The 20,048-nt window shown below is 45.6% G+C and overlaps 1 protein-coding gene across 2 annotated transcripts in view; it reads left to right on the forward strand.

Annotated features, from left to right (window-relative positions):
- Positions 1-3,655: 3,655 nt before the first annotated feature.
- The window catches only part of BEND4 (BEN domain containing 4), a 29,384-nt gene continuing 12,991 nt past the window's right edge, over positions 3,656-20,048 (forward strand). The window contains exons 1-2 of one of the 2 annotated variants that reach the window (XM_015862455.2): positions 3,656-4,109; positions 11,170-11,736. In XM_015862455.2, coding sequence (XP_015717941.1) covers positions 3,776-4,109; positions 11,170-11,736 — 901 coding nt within the window. In that variant the 5' untranslated portion in view covers positions 3,656-3,775. The remainder of the gene's footprint in view (positions 4,110-11,169; positions 11,737-20,048) is intronic. The other variant, XM_015862454.2, reaches the window with a different exon arrangement.

The following is a 20,048-nucleotide window of genomic DNA, read 5'->3' on the forward strand; positions in this document are numbered from 1 at the left end:
TTTATTAAGACACGAATGCAGCATGGAAATATGTGTCTGCCTTATAAATGCCCTTTCCACTGCTCATCAATCTTGCACTAATTAGAAAAAGAAAAATATTTTTAAACCAATTAATGTCATTGGGAAACATTCCAGTAATTCTCAAAACACACTGTTGCAGTGATAGATATATTTCAATTATTTCAAAGCATTTCACAGAGGACTGAGCAAGCCCAACAGGAGACAGGGGATGGATGGCCCATGGAGGGGCTGCTGGCTCTCTGTATGGGATGTGGGCTCAAGGTGAGGTGAGGCCAGCAGTTCGTGCTCCCCTCAAGCTCCTGAGTCACCCGACTGAAGCACAACCTTGACAAATCACAGTTGGAATCACCAGAGAGGCTAGAAACAGAACCACACGCTGCATAATCTCTAACCTCAGGGGACAACAAAAACAGAGAATTGCTGTGTCAATCTCATTTCCTTGTTAGGCTCATTATCATAAATGCAGGCCTTTGGTTTTGAATGCCACACTTCAATAACATTTACCTATCAACAGCTGCTGAAATATTGAATTCCACAGTCATCTTTTCCTTCTGATGCTCTCTCTTTTGTTTCTTTATCCATAAACATGAGCAACTGAGCTAAGCTTAAATTAACTAGCTGGGGTTAAATGTTTAGGGCAGCAAATTACGGCCAGCCTGCTTGCAGAGTGCTTTAGATTACAGGGGAGAGTTGCCAATCTCAGCTCTCATCGTGCACTCCAAGCGCACAGAGCGATATTGGCAGCTCATGGCCAAATCCTGCAGGCTCTCTCCAGCACTGAAGCGCAGCTCCCGCAAATAAGCGGTGAGAGATTTAGCCCTGCTCGGCAGATAGAGATGGATCATGCTTCTGTTCTTTGAGCACCTCGCAGTACCTTCACACAGGCATGCCCAGTGATTGATGGCCTGTGTCTGGATTGGGTATTTTTCTATATACTGACAAATATTCTCTTTGCAGTGATTTCTAGGTGCAGGAGAGCAAATGCTGCAGCAACACTGGGTTTCGTATTTTTCATTGCACCCTTTTGTCTTTGTTTTGATTAGCTTTTTTATTATTATTTCTTGGGGGTCAGCTATTTCCCACCCTTTCTCCACACACACAGAGTACTCTGCAATAAACCCTTAACAGGTCTCAAACCCCCAGTACCAGTAAAATGGAAACTCACACCAGTAAACAGACAGGGAAAGATGCAACCATCAAGTCAGGATCCAACCCCAAGCATAGCACAGCCTGAGGGAATCAGAATGACTTGGGTTGGAAGGGACCTTGCAGCCCATCAGTTCCAACCCCCTGCCATAAGCAGGGCTGCCACCCACTAGATGAGCCTGCCCAAGGCCCCATCCAACCTGGCCTTGAAGTCCTCCAGGACAGGGCATCTACAGCTTCTCTTGGCAGCCTGTACACACTGAGTGTGTCCAGAGGAGGGCCAGGAAGATGATCAGAGGGCACTTCTCCTAGGCTAAGGGTGATGGGACTGTCCAGACTGGAGAAGAGAAGGCTCTGGGGGCATCTCATTACAGCCTTCCAGTACCTAAACAGAGCTTATAAACAGCAGGTAAACGGACTTTTTACACAGTCTGACTGTGACAGGACAGGAGTAAATGGCTCTAAACTAAGAGATTTAGATTAGATCTTAAGGGGAATTCTTTCACCCAGAGGATGGGGAGGGAAACAAAGGTGTTAACTTTCTTGAAGCAAGCTGCTGGTTGCTTCAAGGCAACCAAGGCTCCAAGGCTCCAAGGCTCTTTTGGAGGAAGATCAAGGTGAGGGCAATGTGCTCGTTTTAATCCAGCGTGCAGCTGAAATGGGACTACAATACAGAGATAAATGGTCCAAATAACATCAGCCCACCTGTTAGAGCGCCCATGTGCCTGTTCAGAGTTTTGAGGAAAGCTGTTTCCCAACAAGGGGCACCCCACAGGGCCCAGAGCTCAGTTTGGCTCAGCTGTGGGAGGCTTCACACCTTGTTACCCCCACACAGCCCACTCCCTTCATGTCCAAACAGCTCCAGCCCTGAACTGGAGTCAGTGGGGCTGCAGGCACCCTAACAAGAGGAAAGGACACACTGCCCCAGTTCTCTCCGTGCTGTAGGCCATGGAAGACAGAGTTGTTTCCTTCACTAGGAGACAGGGGCAGTGCCAAATAACACTGAGCTACTGGAACTGCAGCTGATACCTGAGCAGTTAACTTGGGGCTGTTTCTTTGAATTTACCTTTATCTAGATACTGAATCTTTCAACTTTACGCAACCCTATTGCCCTAGTGACCTGCGGGAGCTGCAGGATCAGGGTGGGATGTGGAGGCCACAGCATGGTCTCCCACAGCAGTGGCCAGTGCCAGGTAATGAAGCTCATCCCCTCAATGTCTCATTTCCAAGTAGAAGCACAGTTCCTCTCCTGCTTATTTCCATTATCTCTTTTGCATTACAGTACAATATTTTCTTTAAAGCGCAGGCGATCAAGGAGTGGGCTGGAAAACAAAGACTTACCATTGATTTTCTTAAGTAAAACAGCAATTCCTATTACACTGGCCTTTATTTAGAGGCTTTTGGCTGCTACAAGAAATCGATTTACCCTACTTGTCAAAAAATCAGAACCTGGAGCCACCCTGCTCCCATGTGCCCCACATGGAACAGGGTACGGCCCAGGGGTCGGTCACACATAGATGGGGCTGCTGCCCTTCTCAGCAAGCCCGGCTCCACTAAACAAACACCATAGGAGCAGAGAGCGATGACCACAGCACGCAGCCGAACCCTGCGATGGCAGAAGGATGATTTCCCACCGCCGCGACTTAAATAGAACTAAGGTGTTCTGTAATTTTGCTTCCCAAAGCCAGAGGGCTTATTGTAATCCTGATAAATTACAGCAGCAAAAGCAGGGGAGAAGTGGGACAGGAGAAGGGAAATGTTAATGCAGAATATCAAATTGCCTCGCCGAAAAGAATGGGGAGAGCGAGCGGTTTGTTATCGTTTATTTTTCACCAACGTATCACTCAGCTTCAGCCGTCTCCATCTCCCCAGATCTCCTCCATTTCTCAGAGCCGTCTCTCGATGGCATCTCATTCTCAAGCTGTCTCTCAGCGGCATTTCATTATATCCCAACTGCCCTGGAAGGCTCCGGGCGGGCAGAGGGACGGGCGCAGCTCGGGGCAGCACTTTGCACCGAGAGAACGGGTTCGGGAGGGGGGTGGAAAGGGCACGCCGCAAATAACGCTAAACGCGATTAATCTCCCAGATTCATGGAAATCTGACACGCATGAATTACGGCAGAGCCGCTTTTTATTCCGCCACGAAGCGCTTTTTGCATAATGAGAAAGAAAATGTCCTCTGCTCCCTAATCAACTCTGACGGGTCCCGCACTCCCAACACTTTTATTCCCGTAGCGGGCACTCGGGCTCCCGGCCCGGGGGCCACAAAGTTTAGCGGCGGCTCCTCGGCTCCGCGCCGTGCCGGGCGGTCGCTCCGCTCCGCGCCTCCTCTCGGCTCCCGCCGCTCACCTGCCCCCGCCGGCGGCGAGCGGGGCGGCGGCGGCCCCGCCAGGACCCGCCTCCCCGCCCCGTTGCCATTAGCAGAGATTACCCCAAACACTCGGCGGTCGCCGCCCGTCTCCCTCCAGGCATTGGCGCGGCCGCCTGTCAATCAGGCCGGCGCCCCGCCGCGCCGGGGCTCCGCCGTGCCACAGAGACGGAGCCGCGGCGGCGGCGGCCACAGCCCCGGAGCGGGGCTACGCCGGGCCGGGGGAGGAGGAAGCGGGAGGATGGAGGAGGAGATGCAGCCGGCGGAGGAGGGGCCCAGCACCCCCAAAATCTACAAGCAGCGGGGTCCCTATAGCGTCCTCAAGACCTTCCCCGGCAAGCGGGCGGCGCTGGCCAAGCGCTACGAGAGAGCCGGCATGGTGGAGGTGCCCCGCGGGCGGGCGGCGGGGCAGCCCTTCCCTCCGGCCGCCGAGCCGCTGCCCTACGCGCACGGCCCGTTCCCCGCCCGCCCCGCCGCCGCCGCCCAGGGCCACCCCCGCCCGCCGCCGCCGGCCCCCAGCTCCTCGGGCCGCTACGGCCCCTGCCCCGCGGGCGGCGGCGCGGAGCTGAGCGCAGGTACCGCAACTCCGCGCCTCCCCGCGCAACTTCGCGGGGCACTTGGCGGCGGGGCAGCGCGGGGTTGGGCCGCCCGACGCGTCCCGGCGCTCCCGGGAAAGTTGCGGGCGGAGCGGGGCCGGCAGCGCCGGGGATGGGGGCGGCCGCGGGGCGAGGGCTGAGGAGGGGGCGGCGCGGCTCTCGGCGCTTCCCGTCGGGGTTCTCCGGCTCGGCTCGGTGGGAGCCCCTGTCCGCCGCTTTGGGGTGGGGGTCCGGCTGGGATCGGGGCGGGGGGCGTAACGGGGGCGATAGATGGGCCGCTTCCCCGCGCCGCTTTCGCGGAGCGACGTTTGGAACGGAGCTGAAAATATATTTTTTTCTTGCGAGGTGTAAGATAGCGAGATGCTGAACGCGTATCTTTCTTCAGGCGATGGCTCGGAGTTAAAAACCACGTAGATCTTGATATGCAACCTAAATTTGGCATCAGGAAATGGGAAATTGCATCTTTAAGCAGAGTACAATCAAAAATGAATTACAATAAATCCTATATAATTGCATAGGTCATTCTCTTTAATGAGATTTTATTAACCTGACTGTCAAGCTTTTGAGTCAGGCAGATATTTTATCTTCTTCAACTGATAAAAGTGTCAGCTATAAACCACCATATAAATATTCATAAATCTACACATCTGTGGCAGCCTATCAGCATCATTCTTTTGGACATTAAAAGCATTCTAATTACTTTCTGTCTAGCAGAGCTGAAATGCTGCCTGTTATAGTATGTGCTTGGCAGGCATGATTGCTTTTGTTTGCCATCACAAATAGCAGCATCCTATTTTATATACTGATGGTCCAGAATACATTCAGGGTTTGACTGAGCAGGATGAATATTATGAAGCACCATCTGGTTTTGATAACGTCGGGTATATTAACTCATCTGTTAATTTTTGACACATCATTGATTTATTTATTTAGAAGAATTGGATCCTGTTTTGCTGTGTTGCTGTTTGCCTTTGTAACAAATGCGATGACATTTCTTTACCAAACAGAGAGATGTGCTGGTTAATAGAATATATGGCTGTGTGCTGAGGCCTGCGTTCACTCCAAAGCTGCCATGCGTGGGATGGATTTATCACCTCTTGTAACAAATAATTCATGTACTTTAACAAAAAAGTTTAATAGACGAGTGTGAAAATTCTCTGCTTTGACACACAGTCCTGTAATCCATAGCAGGAGGTCACACTGGATTTTTTTTTTCTTGAAACTTCCCGTTATTTAGGTGCCCAAATGCTGTTATTTCAGCATATTTGTGGTCCTCAATCAAAACACTGCTGATAAATGTGACACCTGCATTTCTTCACAGAGGCAGATCATGCCACAGACATTCGGCTGCCTGGTAGGTGAGGCCATGTTTGTGGCTGAGCTCTCTAGGCTTTAGTGAGCAGAAGTTTGGACTTCCTCCTACCTCTGTGGCTGTGTGAACCAGAAGCCTGAGTGAGTTAGGAGTTTGTCACTGATCTGTGTCTGTGCAGAAGAGGATGACTGAGGAGTGGCTGCTTGTGCTCTGAGGGTCTTTGCAGACCTCGTCACCTTCGCATCAGGCTCACTTTGGGTTCCCAATCATGCATGCCCCAGTGTACCTTTCTAACAGCTGAGGCTGAACTATGAAGCAGCAGAAAAAGCAGGAGAAAGCAAACCCCAGACTTGCTACAGTGTGCGGGAGGGGTGTTCCATATGGGTTGTCACCACAGTCTGAGCTGTGTGCTGTTGTTGTTCTACACAACAACTGTGGCTCTGTGGGAGCCATAGTGGCTAGGCTGGTCTCTTTTCAGTAGTGCGTGGGGATAGGACTAGGGGTAATGGGATGAAACTACAGCATAGGAAGTTCCACACGAATGTGCAGAAGAACTTCTTTACAGTGAGGGTGACGGAGCACTGGAACGGGCTGCCCAGGGAGGTGGTGGAGTCTCCTTCTCTGGAGATATTCAAGACCCGCCTGGACGCCTACCTGTGTGATGTGGTGTAGGGAGCCTGCTTTGGCAGGGGGGTTGGACTCGATCTCTAGAGGTCCCTTCCAACCCCCACAATTCTGTGATTCTGTGATACACAGGGCAGGCTGTCCTTACCCCTGCCTTACAGGGTTTTCCCCCTTAGATTATCTGCAGCATTTTGCAGGTGCTTACTGGGATGAACTGGGAGAGGGCTGCAGTTCTATAGAAACACTCATTTCAGGGGTTTCCCACTTTCTGTTGGCATTTCACATGTGTGGATAACAGAACATAAACTGTTTGGTAAAGTGCCATTCCTGGTATTGTCTTACTGTGGTCTGGCAGCTTAAAACACTTGATACAGCTGGTTCTTAATCTTTAGGCATGGTGTTTCTGGCACTTAGAGATTCAGAGCACCGAGTCTAATTTTGAGAGTGGGCACCTATAACACAGCCAAAGGGGAAGAGTAAGGATACTTCCATGTTTTCAAGCATATCCCAGTGTTCAGAGCTCCTGCCAAGAGTAAACAGTGTCTAATTTGGACTAAGAGACTGCCCTGGCCCAGGCTCCAAAACAACAGCAGGCAGAGGGCAGTGGGAAGGATGAAGAGTGGGGATTCTCCATCCTGCCTCATCACGAGGGAAGGTCCAGCTTGAGAAATGTCATCTTACTGTGAGAGATGGGAAGCTGTGCTGCAAACACAACCCTCCCCTTTTCTCCATTGAGCAGTGCTTGCTATGTCTGCTGCAGTGTAAGCCACACAAGTACATTCCAAATGTGGGCAGACACCTGTTTTCTCCTTCTCTTTTTATTAGTTTAGTATCTTGAATATTTTCCTGGTATGGAAATGATGCATCTTTTATTTTTGTTATTGTTTTTATTAAACAGTATGAAGGACTCCAAGGGAAACTCCTTTTCCATAGGAAAGCATGACATAGACCTCACAGTGTGCTTTGAAATTTAAGAAGGGTGTAAGTGAAAAGCCAGAAAGACAAGCAGAGCTGTCATAGAGGTAATAGAGTAGTTCAGTGCTAAGGATCTGGCATGTTTAACAAGACTATTTAAGCAGTTTCTATCGTGTCTAGAATATATGTGCATTTATATAGGTATATATTTGAATAGAGAAGGTGAAGAGCATCAATTTGGCCTTAAGTGAGAAGTTGGAAATACTTACGTGGAGTAGATAGATCGTTTCTGCTGGAGTTCCTCAGTGATCTTCATGCAGAATGCCCACAAAAGCATCTCTTAGTCAGGGTGTCATGTGCTCCTGGTTTTGACCCAGGCATTTGCAGCGATGTTCTTATCTAAACATGTAATGAAAAGATTTGTATACAAGGACAAAGCCATTTGGGGATACAGAGCTACTACCCCAGGACCTTAAGTAATAGAATACAGTTATTCAACAGATCAAGAGAGAAAAGTCTGAAACACTGCAAAGTGATGAGTGAGATTATTGAAACTGGACCTTCAGATCCAATACAAATGGGTACATTCCCCACAGGTGAGAGGCATTCTGGCCCCCTCAGTAGCTCAGTAAAGACATCCTTTTTACCACCCACCTGAGGTCACAAAGGAAACCATGGAAAAGCCAACACCTAAATGCAGATCTGTTGAGACCCAGCACAGTGTCCTGTTAATAGAGCTGTCTGGTCTAAGTATTGAAAAGATTCTCAGGCGTAGAAAAATCTGATGATGTACCCACCGACCTTTCTGGACAGCTTTTCTAATGCACTGCTGTAGGTCATCAGGTTGAGTTTCATGTGTTTGCTCAAAAAACAGCAACATTAAAGATCATCTGTATCAATGAGGAAAAAGAAGAAAAAGAAGTGAAAATGAAGAACTGTATCCAGGAGTTGGTCCCTCGTTTGCCACATGATATTGTTATCTTCTGGTTGCTTGCATTCTCAAAGGAAATAGTCCATTTAGAACTGCTTACACTTCTGGTGAGTTAATCATCTCCTGTTAGCGCTTTATGGGCCTAATGTGGCAAGTCCACCTCCAGGCAGAAGTGGAGCTGAAGTCAATAGAAGTTCTGTAAGACTGAAGACTGCAGGCTCTGACACATTAGAATTACATGGTTGGTGAGCATCGTAATAAGGAAGAGGAGTGTCACAATGCAGTTTCAGTAAGTAGTTTACACTATTTCAGTCTGCTGCAGTCATTTCAGCAGAATCCTTCTTTCCTAGAAAATACATACATTACATTAAATCAATTAAGAATCATAGATCTGTGATTATTCGGTAGTACTCACATAAAAACAATTTTTGGTCATTTATTACTGATTAGACGCTGCACGCTGCTTGCGTTTCTAATTACAGTCACCCTGTAAAAACTGGAATACCAAGCTCTACAATAAATGCTAAATAGGCAGCATTTGTTTTTATTATTATTTTTCCCATCACAAGGAATAACTGTGGTTGCCATTCTCACTCAGGGTTGTTCAGACTGTGGGTACGTGTAGTATTGGTGTACTTTGCAGTGGTACATGCATGGAGCCAGGGATGTGTGCTGAGGGCATCCCTCACTGTCACTGCCCTGTGGTACTGGCAGGAAGCATTTGCAAAGCTTTGTGCTCACGTTTTGTAATAGCCTCGCCATGTCACAGCTTTCATTTTTACATCCTTGGGTATGGGTTAAAGCTAAGAAAAAAAAGACAGTAATTGCTGTTATTGTGTCTTTGTAGTAGATCTGATACTGAACTGGAGATTAAATCAATGCTGTCATTTCTGTATAAAATTTCAGCTACGTTTTAAGCCATTATCACAGCGAATGCGTTAACGCATTCATTTTTACATCAGAACTAATCACTAATTTTATCTTTACTGATGGTAGTATTTATTAAAGTGTTCTTCAGAACTGGTGTTTGAAATGGCAGGTTACTCCTGGCCGTGTTTTAGCAGAAGCCATAATACTAGAATAGCATCTCCTATGCTAATCTAATCCCTTTTCAGTTGTTTCATACATTTTTTTCGTCCCCTTGCAAGAAAGATATGCAAAAAAAAAACTGAGTAACTGTTTTGTCAACGGGGACCATAATGATTAAAATACAAACAGTAAATATGACTTCAGGTCTGGAATCGGATTATGGGATTAAAATGAATGAAAAACTGCTCTGTAGTAGGATTGCAAAGTTCCAATCAATATCCTTTCAGATTTTTAAAGGGAAAAATATGTGAAGTAAAGACATAAGGCAAAGAAAAGCACAAGTGGAGAGCGTCAGTGGTATTTTAGTTTCACAATTTCCTTTCTTTTCTGTAGGTGCCAGTTAGAAAGCTGCAGTGTCACCAGGGCACCTTGCTTTTGGAAGTGACAGTGGGTTTAGAGGCTGCTGAGCACCCAGGCATTTTTGATGACAGGAAGATGTGTCAGAGGGATCTGTCCTGCTTGATCCAAGCTCAAAGTGAGGGTGTGATGCGAGTTGCTGGCACAGATTGTGGGGCTGCTCAGTGCTGTCTCAGAGCCCCCAATACCTCACGTGCTGATGTGGTCTTGTCTTGTTCCCAGCCATCTCAGAGCACTGCTCGGCATGTTCCCTTCTGTCTTCCTCATGCCTCTCTCCTTACCTGTGAGTCTTTGGGAGATGACATCCTTGGGTTGTGTGCCAGTAAGGTCTACTCCATCTGTACTTAAGACTCGCAGCATTTGTATGCTGCCTCACTTCTTTCCTCCTTATTGACAGCTGGAGGATGGTAAAAATCCAAATTAGCGTCATTTCAGGTATTCTGCAGGACAGCTGTACTAACCTCAGGATGATGTAATCTTCCACCAGCAAACAAAACTGCAGGGTCATGGAAAAGTACTGTGAAAAGTACCATCTCTTAAAGGACTGAATTCCCAAAGTTTCTGGTCTTTACGTGTTATCAGTGTGATGAGGCTGTGTTTTTCATCTCTAGTGACAAGGTTAAGCTAAATGAAGGTTTGGGGTGCTTAGTTCCATGCATCTGTAGCAGGTTGCCTTTTCAAAAGTGAATGCGTTTGTCACTTACTAAAAGTCAAGCCTGTCTGAGAAGAGCTCTCCAAACTTGGCAGCGCTTAAATCTACCACTTCTTTTTTTTCTTTCCTGCAAAATGTTAGTTACATCTTTCAGATGCCTAAAGGAACTCAGCTATAAGCTATAAAGAATATTTTTAAAGACATTGTTATCAGGGAAATGTAGCAGGTCATACCATAAATCAGAGCCAGACACGTTGGCTATTTGCATGTAGTGCAGACACTGTTACAGCAGCTTGACTCTGCACACACACATCCTGCAGAAGTAACCCATCCTGTAGTGGTGTTGTATTTTGCTTCTCCTATCGCTAGAGGCAGGTCCAGGCATTTGTGGCATGGCATGCTTCCTTGCTTCCAGAAACTGCTCAGCCCCTTTTATCTGCTCTGAGATAGCGGCATGACCACAACTTTGTGAGCAGTCACAACAGAAAGCATTGCTCCTCTGGCCAGAACAGCTTTCTCTGATGCTTTTCCTTGGTTTAAAAGGTTTTTGTGTGTATTGCTGTCAAATAATTTCTGGACCTCTTTGGAAGCTAAAGCAAAAGGAGCCATTAAAGACCATGTAATTGGAGTGGGTCTCATGAAGTGGCCTAGGCCCAGTGTCTGGTAAGTGAGGCAAAAGCAAAAGGGAAAAAAACTGAAGCTTGGAAGCCTTGTTGGAGAGGAGCAGGGTGTAGGAGGAAGATGCAGCACAAAGTCCTTCAGATAGGTACAGGCAGTGCTCACCAATGGCTTGAAATCTGCCTCAAAAGAAAATACTCCTGTGAACTTTTGTTGTGGCAAATTGAATGGAATTAATATTTTTTTCCCCCATTTCCCTGTCTTAATCTCTCTGAAAGAACATGACACTAAGCGGTGACTATCATCGCAGTGCATTTCTGATTAACAGCAAGGGCACAAGGGCACTCTGAAAATAGAAGCAAAGTCAGGATTGTTTTAAATCACAGTGTTGCAGAAGTATTAAAGCAGAAGCCGTAATTTTAATATGTTCAGAAATAAAATGCATGCTACTGTGAATGGTTGCATACATTCATCTCACTGCTGCTGCCTGGCATAACTCTTTGCGTTAGGTTTCTGTGATTCATCTTTTCTTTTGTTTCAGAGAGTCGAATGATTCTGGATGCCTTTGCCCAACAGTGCAGCCGGGTTCTAAGTCTTTTAAATTGTGGTGGAAAACTACTGGACAACAATCACTCACAGTCCATGATTTCTTGTATAAAGCAGGAAAACCCAAATTATAGTGAAAGACAAGAGCAATGTCAGCTTGGGAAAATGGTCCATAGTCAGACGTCAGACATTTTAGACATAGAGATGCAGTATATGCAAAAGAAACAACAAACCTCAGCCTTTCTGAGAGTTTTTACTGATTCTCTTCAGAACTATTTGCTTTCTGGGAGCTTCCCTTCTCAGAACACCTCGTCAGTAAATGATTTTAGCCATTTGGCAGATGTGGATCCGCTTTCAACCTCTCCAGTACACACTTTAGGTGGATGGACATCTCCAGCAACTTCTGAATCTCATGGTCACCCATCGTCTTCTACGCTTCCGGAGGAAGAAGAGGAGGAGGAAGAAGAAGGTTACTGCCCTCGGTGTCAAGAGCTTGAACAGGAGGTAATTTCACTGCAACAAGAAAATGAGGAGCTCCGTAGAAAACTGGAGAGCATTCCAGGTAAACAATCCCCTGCTATATAATATTTTCAGTCAGTGATAGAAGTAGTTGAGGTGATAAATTGTTTTACGTTCTAGTTGTTTTTTTTTCAAGTTTGCAGTCATCATTATAAAACACTGGCATTTGTCTCTATCCTAAATTTCTATAGCTGTGCCTACTGAAAAATTATCTGCTGTTACTTGTCCCTGTGAATTGTGAATTCTAGACTGATGAGCAGCATTCAAGATGGGATATACTTGTAATTCCAAATGCAAAGCATCAGGTGGTTTATCATGATCATTTCAAATATATGCTTTTATACCTAATTGTCTGTGTCCCTAAGTAATGCTGCAGCTTATAGATCTAATTCCCCCTGGGGGCTCCTGATTTGGTTACTTAAAGAAGCTGTTCAAAGTTTTATCCTTATTTTTAACAAAATGGGTTCAGCTTTTGTCTTGAACGGTATCTCTTAAGCTGCTCTTAGTTTTGCAAGGGGTATAGATATGTCTCCTCCCATTTAACTATCCAATAAAACCCAGAGAATGAAAGACTTAGCAACTTCTCCATTACAACACTGGAGGAAAGAAAGCAGACAGAATAACCCTATCCAGTATAAGTCCTGTCTGTGAAAACCTTTTCGTTCCTTTTAAACTTAAGACTTCTCACTGTTAAGATGCACTGAGATACTTGAAGAGTGGGACCAGGTGAGAACAAAGTAAAGTATCTTAAACCAACATCCTCTAAACTTGAACCACAAACAGAAATGCACCTCAGGTAACACTTAAAGCAAATCAGGAGTTATCCAAGAAAATAAATGTACAACATACTTCTTTTCCAGCACGTCTCTAAATGCTACATTGGTACAGCTTTGCTTACTAAACTTTGCAGTGCTGGGAGTAGATGCATGCGAAGTTTGTTAAGCAAATCCCTAAGTAGCAGGTAGGTACAGATAATTCAGCATGGTCTGCAAGAGAGAAAATACTCCAGAGCTGCTAACAGCGCAGAAAGGAAAAAAAAAAGGCAACAACCAAATGCATCCTGAATACTTACTTAGTTTCAAAATCTGAGCAAGAAAGCAATCAAGAAAGGTGCTTTTGTTTTCATCATTCTCCCCAGTTACTGGTGATATATTACTAATTATTTGCTTTCCTTTACGTATTGTCCCTCAGTGGTACCAGCAAATTGCATAATCAACATTGTTCAGGGCAGGGGAAACTCAATGTTTAGAATACCCCTCATACCCCTCCCAAAACTTGGAGTCACTGTAACTCTTTTGCTCTTGCTGGATTTAGTAGTGGTTTGTACATCACATGGAAACACTGTGTGATGGAGATGTGTGAACTTTAGCTCCCGCTGAATTCTAGTTTTAGAAACATAAGGTCAGAAATGATAGTTAGAATCTATAATTTGACCTGTGGCTTTCAGTCAGTGACCTGTATTGAACCCACTTTCTTTTTTACTTTAACTAAAGCATAACATAGATGCAATGGAAGTAACGTCCCAGAAAGCCACCAGTGCTGACTTGTAGACTATACAGGCTCTGCCTATTTCCTCAATGACTGACGCCAGCAGTTACACACATGGGTGACAGTGTATGCCTCATTCCCTGCCTGGCTATCTGAAATCAGCTTCCATCCAGACTTGTATGCTTTGCTCCGCTAAATCAAATGCTGTGTACCACCAAGTGCTTTTTCCAGATGAAGGTGTTTAGAAATTGAAAGCTGGCTTAATTTCCATCTTTAGACAAACTAAGCAGACAGAGCTGTTTAAAGCTACCAGCATGTATTGGATCCTCCTTTGTACCTCTTTTCTCCCTTCTGCTCATTTCTTTAAAGTTTGAGCACTAGAAATGTGTACAATATGCTCATATCTGCCTGACTGAAGGAGGAATAGTCTCTTTGTTCCCCTGAAACAGCTCCCAGAAGGTAGCTTCTCCTTCTGAGTGCATTTCTTCCTACACATACCCACTCTGTCTTTGGCTGCATTAATTTACTATGTGATCCAGGTTGCTTTGGATACGCTACTTTTCCCACTATTTGCTAGTTCACAATTTTTTGAATTATCCATAGTATTTTTGATTGTTTTTAAATTAACTTCCTGATCCTGGTTAGAACTGATGAATGTTACTGAGACTGCTATCAGTCCCTGTAGAACCTTGCTAGAAACACATTTTATTCAGGGTGATTCCCCCAGTGACAAACACTAGAGATGTCAGCAGCAGTTTCTTAATGAAAGTGTGTTATAGTCTACTGATGTTGTATGTTGCTGCTTTTGCAGTCAGGTAGCACATGGTAGTTAAATGCCCTTCAGGAGCCTAGGTATATTATATCTGTTCAAACAAACTTTTTCAATCAAACCTTAGTAAAGAACAGCAGTCAGGTTAGTCTGATGGGGTCTGCATTCCACAGGACCATTTTGACTGGCATTCATTTTATTCATGCTCTTTGGTTCTTTGTCAGTCAAATCCCGTTGCATTTTCCTGTGCCAGGATTAATGCCAGGCCAAGCAAGCAGTGTTCACGTGGGTCATCACGGTTACCCTTCATCTCACTTCAAAAGTGAGGAATGTTATGGAGACAGTCTTTCTCACCCTCCATCAATACTGAAACACCTTGTTAGTGGTGTGTCAGAGGGAGCAGAAAAAACTAAAATAAATGTGCAAGGATGTATGACTTCCCCAGCCAATATAATACAATCACCAAGTCACCTGATGCTGTCTGGGTGGCATATAAGTATAAGGCTTGAAGTGCTGGAGGGAATATCAAGAGCCACACAAAGTCCTGTGTGACTTTGCTGCATGCTAGGCCAAGGTCTGGGCTCCCTGACGGTCCCACAGCTGCCCCAAGTGACTTTAAGCAAGTCAAGATTGTGTCTGATTATTTCTGCCTCACATGCTGGTTGTGCTCCAGCCAGGTTCTGCTACCACAGCAGCTGACAGAAATTGCCCCATAACTTGAAGTGCCCATCTCTGTATGTAAGCAGGGACAGTGCCCAGAGCTGATCAAGGCATTTCTGGCTGTTTTCTGAGGCACACAGACCCTTCTGAAAGCGTAATGTCTCAGTGGTGCTGGTTCCACCTGCCACTTTAGCGCCATCTTGAAGCACAAGCCTCCTTCCCTGCTCCTTTGTGCACCTCACTCTGGTGTTCATCAGGCTAAGCAGGGCCATGCATGCAGAGAAAATCCTCTGTAAGGGCAACCAACATAGCATGAGGCAGATGGGTTAGTAAGGAAGTGACAGTACCATGCCACCCAGTTGCTGAAGGAGAGCCATGTTGGCTTAATGTGGGCCCTGTCAGGAGCTCCTGCTGCTGTGCCTGGGGTGCAATGAGGGCTGCCCAGTGCCTGCAGCACAGGAGCTGAGGCTGATGCTAGCAGCAGTATAAATAAGATAAAAGCACTAGCCTGACCCTTCTGTTCTATAACTGTGAATGAATCACTTCATCCCTTTCCTGAAATACTTAACTTTTCTTTTTTTCACGTTCCATATGCAAAGGGCCTTTCAAAATCCCTGAGAGTTTGCATGCTAATAATACCTGCCCTGCACAACTGACTGGAGATCTGCAGAGCACTATTTGCATTGCATGCAGAAAGACAGCCAGGAAGTGTCTCTTCAGTGGAGGCAACCACTTCTGGTTTTTAACAAGTATTATAGAAAACAGTATCTTGGACACAGAAAATAAGATTTATCTCTTCCCAGCACTCTTCCCTGTAGCCCTGTTGCTATAGGTGCCCTCTGGTGTTCTCTTACCCATAACTTTGGAGAACAGTTTTAGAAGGATTATGTAATTCCTGGAGGAAGTTTGGCAAATTTGCCATTCAAGGTTCTGGGACCATAAAGAGCAGAGCAAGTCCATTAGTATGAGGGAGAAAATGTGGCCTAGTCTCCTTCCTCTGTATTAAAGTTATCAGGGCTGCGATCCATTCCCAGATGTAAAATCAAAGATTTATTTGTGAAACTGCATGTAAGACCTGGGCCTAGCCCATATGTTAGGTAAGATTATTATGCAGTTCTCTTTCACTGTTAGCAGGGTTTTCTCATGGCTTTCTGCCTAAAAGGGAGGAGAGAGATATTTCTGCGTGTTTGAGGCGAAGGCGTGGGGTCATGTGTGAGGGTTTGCCTCCTGGTGCTCTTGCTTTGCTGCACAGTTTCAGTCAAACCAGCCTGAAAGTAGCAGAAAGGCACAAGGAAGTAAGAGAAAGTGATGACTGTAGTAATTACTTCTACCTCATTGGCCCAGCAGCTGAAGGAGGAAAAACAGGGGTGAACAAAACCCTCAAATGTAGAGGTGATTAGATAAGGAGAAGATGCTGGTGCTAGCTGAAAGTAGCCAAAGCAAAGCAGGGTTTGCAGATAAAGTTAATGTCGGTGTAATTGAAAAAGTCAGACAAGTTTTCCTGAACATTTTGTGTGCCCAGGGCTTGACTCTTTTTCCCTAAGTCGAATGATCTAATAAAAGACACTACATTCCCCTGGAAATCTAAATCTCTACTGCCATACTACCAACATCTGCCTCTGACTTCAAGGGTCAACACTGTTAAAATATTACTTTCAGAACATCACATTTCCAAAGAGCCTACTGCAGCAATAGCAGAGATAAAGCAGCCATCAAGGGTTGTGATGAACGCTTTTTCATGTCTCTTTTTGTTATTCTTTTTTCTTGATGTTCGTGCTTAACCAGTTCCATGGTTTCCCTTGATGCTTGGGATATTTTGGTCTGATCTCTGGCCTGTTCAGCTTCAAAGTGTGAGGTTCCCTAAGCCTACAAGCCTCGACTGCAGCTGTCACCAGCTTTAGTGGGACTCTTCTGTAAGAGGGCCTGCTTGAATCCTCCTGCAATATGGCTCTGCTTTCAGCTTCAGTGTGCAGCTAGCTCACCCTACCAATCTGAGCTTAAAAACCATTAAGTGTTGCACACCAGGGCTTTATTATGGCTTTTTGTCCTGTTCACTGTTAGGTTTGCCCTGTGAAAACCCATGAGAAGCTGTGTAGGCAGGCTTTCTTGCAGATTTGCAGAGAGATTCAGTTGACCTTTGGTTGAATCCTTAGAGTTGGAAGGGGCCTTTAATGGTCATCTAGTCTAGCTCCCCTGAAATGAACAGGGACATCCACAGCTCTAACAGGTTGCTCAGAGGTACATCCAGCCTGGCCATGAAATTCTTCAGCGACAGGTCTTCCACCGCCTCTCTGGGCAACCTGTTCCAGTGCATCACTACAATCAGCCTTCCCTTCTCCAGGCTCTCCAGGCTGAGCAGCCCCCACTCTCTCAGCCTGTCCTCAGAGAGGACATGTTCCATCCCTTGGATCATTTCTGTGGCTCTCCTCTGGATGCACTCCAACACGTCAGTTTCTCTCCTGTATGGAAGACTCCACATGTGGGTGCGGTATTCCAGGTGAGGCCTCACCAGCGCAGAGTAGAGGGGCAGAATTATGTCACTCACCCTACTGTCTGTGCTTCTTTTGAAGCAGCCCAGAATGTGGTTGGCTTTCTGGGCTGTGAGGGCACACTGCTGGCTTATGTCTGGCTTGCCATTCACCAGTACGCCCACATTCCTCTTGGCAGAGCTGTGCTCAATCATTTCATCCCCCAGCTTGTCTGGGTTTGTGTTTTTATTGAGGTCAGACCTTAGTATCTGTGTGACACACTTTGCAGTTCCTGCTTCGTGGAAGTTCTTGATTTCACTGTTACTTGTTAGCAGCGTTAATGCGTATGGTGTTTAATAGGAGAGGTCCCTGTCCTGCAGACCTTGCAACTGTGGCTGAGGCTTGAGGGGGAATAGGCAACTTCTGTTAAGTCAGTGGAGAGAAAAGGAGCAGAGGCAGAAATAAAAGCCGTGGAAGGTTGGGAAGCAACACATTCTTCTTTCCTGAAAGAAATGTTTTTGCAAAAGAAAATTAAGAGAAATAAAATACCTTTTCAGATTCAGGTTTACAGAAGTAACATTGTTTTCCACTCCACCTGGAAAGCACAAGAGAGATTTTAGAAGAGGATATTTGCTGTTTCTTTTTCCTTCCTCCTCTGCCTTAAGCAGTGGTGATGGGCCTCTTCAGCCAATCTTTAATGCTCTTGTGCACATGATGTTGATTCTTCAGCTCTCAGCTTTCTGCTGTCTGCTCTCACTAAAAAAGAGATGCTTTTATTTGTCACCCAAATACAAAAACCCAAATTTGCCAGGACTTGATTGCTGAGATCTGCAGCTCATTACTAACTCCCATCTCCCATTGCCTCTCGCTCTTTCAAATTCAGCACACCCCAGCTTCTCTTCACAGGTTATCTACACAGCTTTCAGCTCACTATTGAAATAGATGTGCATATAGGCTGAAATGATACAAGCTGTGTTATGCTGCACACTTGTGCAAATCTCAGAGAGGGAAGGGTCTCAGTTAATGTTGTAAGAAATTCACCTTTTCAGCAGGTCCCATATCATATGTCACATCTTTTTGACAGTCAAGCGTCAATTTAGAAATGCCCTGAAATGAACTTCAAGTGAAGAATGGCTCAAGGTCAAGCAAAGAAGGACATGTTGCAGTGACAAGCAAGTCTTAATGAACAGCTGTCAGTCCGAGTGGGATGGATGTGCATGCACATGCTTCCCAATTCTGGGGTGCTGAAATCCATGCTCTGTTTTGTGAGGCACAGGGAGAGATGTTAGCTAGCATCAGCTTCAGACCACTACGTCTCATTAAGGAACAGAATAACCAGGTTTCTTGCCACCTGCTTACTTGGGGGATCAGAGCCCCACCTACATTGTGTTGCAGTAGAGGCCATGTTTTGGAGGAGCTAAATGAGAGCCCTTGTTTAGACAGGTCAGAGCACAGGTGATCATGAGTCGATGGTTATAATGAGAATGAGTGCAGACCAAACCAATGCTACCAATATTCTTGGCACTTTATGAAAAGCTGGCTTCACAAAACCAAAGAATATTGTCGGAGCTGAGGGCAAAAAAAAAAGAGTGGGTGATAATTGGGAAATACTAAAAGCATTTTATTGAAGGCCCCCAAGGTCTATATAGGAGGTGGAGATTCCTGTTAGTTACAGAAACAATAACCTTAGAGGGACAGCAAAGACACAGTTAGAAACGTAACAAATGGATTAAAGGAGAAGTAGTAAATAAAAGCCAGGGATGAGAAACAGTAGAAAATGAATAACTAAAAAAGGCATCTGGAGCCTTCTGTGAGGGAGTTGTTCTTTCCCTGGCAGATTAGGAAGGTTACTTTTGGCTTAGCAAAGAGAATGATGAGAAGCAACATGGCTGCTGACTGTAAGTGCATAACAGGGAACAAGCAGTTGTCGTCCAGAAGTTTGAGGAAGCACAACAGGAGATAAAGAACATTGCAGACCTGAAATAAGGTGTGCATTTTTAATGGAGAAGTAGTAGAGGCCAAAAAATAACCAGCCAAGTGTAGACCCTGCATAGCTGGGATACCTTGAATCTTTCTGCTTTTTACCAGCTCACACCTTCTGCAGGGATGGTGGGGCCTGAGAAACTTTTTGTAGCCGGTGTAGTTGGTGGCTGATACAGCCAACTGTTTATTAGAAAATAGGCTATTCCACAGAGAAAGCTTTGACAAGGGATGCCAAAGGAACATTTGTTACAGCATTCGGAAACAAAGTTTGCTGCATGGAATAACAATGAGGTCTGTAACTTTGATCAATTAACAATGAAGCTCTGCCACCTCTGAGTGTGTCCTGCTTAGTCTCTGCTCCGCATCTCAGCGTGGCCAGCTTTCCCAACATACTGAATTCTCCTACCACCTCCTCACCATTGAGCTTGCTCAGAGATCTCATTCCTTCATCATTCCCTGCAGGCCCGGTTGCTGTGCTGCTGTCTTTCCTGAGTCACACAGAAAGTAAGGACCATGGAAACTTCTTCCTAAAGGGCAGGAAAATTATTGCCTCCCCTCAGGCTTTCCACTAAATCAGATCAAGCATTATTTCTACATTAGCATCTTTCACTTTGGTTACAGTAAGCACAGATCCCTGTTAGTAATGCCACTGACATTACCTGATACATGCAGAAGCATGCACAGAACTGGCTGTCCAGGTGACGATCCTGTTAACTCTCTAGAGACCACATCAAAGCAAAATAAATAGAAAGTGAATAAGTGAGCAGGTTTATATCTTTATTCATACTCGCAGGGAACCACAGGCCCTTCTAAAGTTATGTTTACCGCAGAGTTCGGAGGAAAGAATTCCTCTTGTCTCTCAGCAAAGAGTATGTGTAAAGCTCAGAGAAGGGCATGGAACCAAAACTGAACCTTTGTCTCTGGGGCCTCGCGCTGTCCTCTTTGAGGCTTCCTTTTGGGTTTAGTGAAATGGCGACCTGAGAAGCC

This window comes from Coturnix japonica, chromosome 4, assembly GCF_001577835.2.
Source record: "Coturnix japonica isolate 7356 chromosome 4, Coturnix japonica 2.1, whole genome shotgun sequence".
In the NCBI taxonomy this organism is placed as follows: Eukaryota; Metazoa; Chordata; class Aves; order Galliformes; family Phasianidae; genus Coturnix; species Coturnix japonica.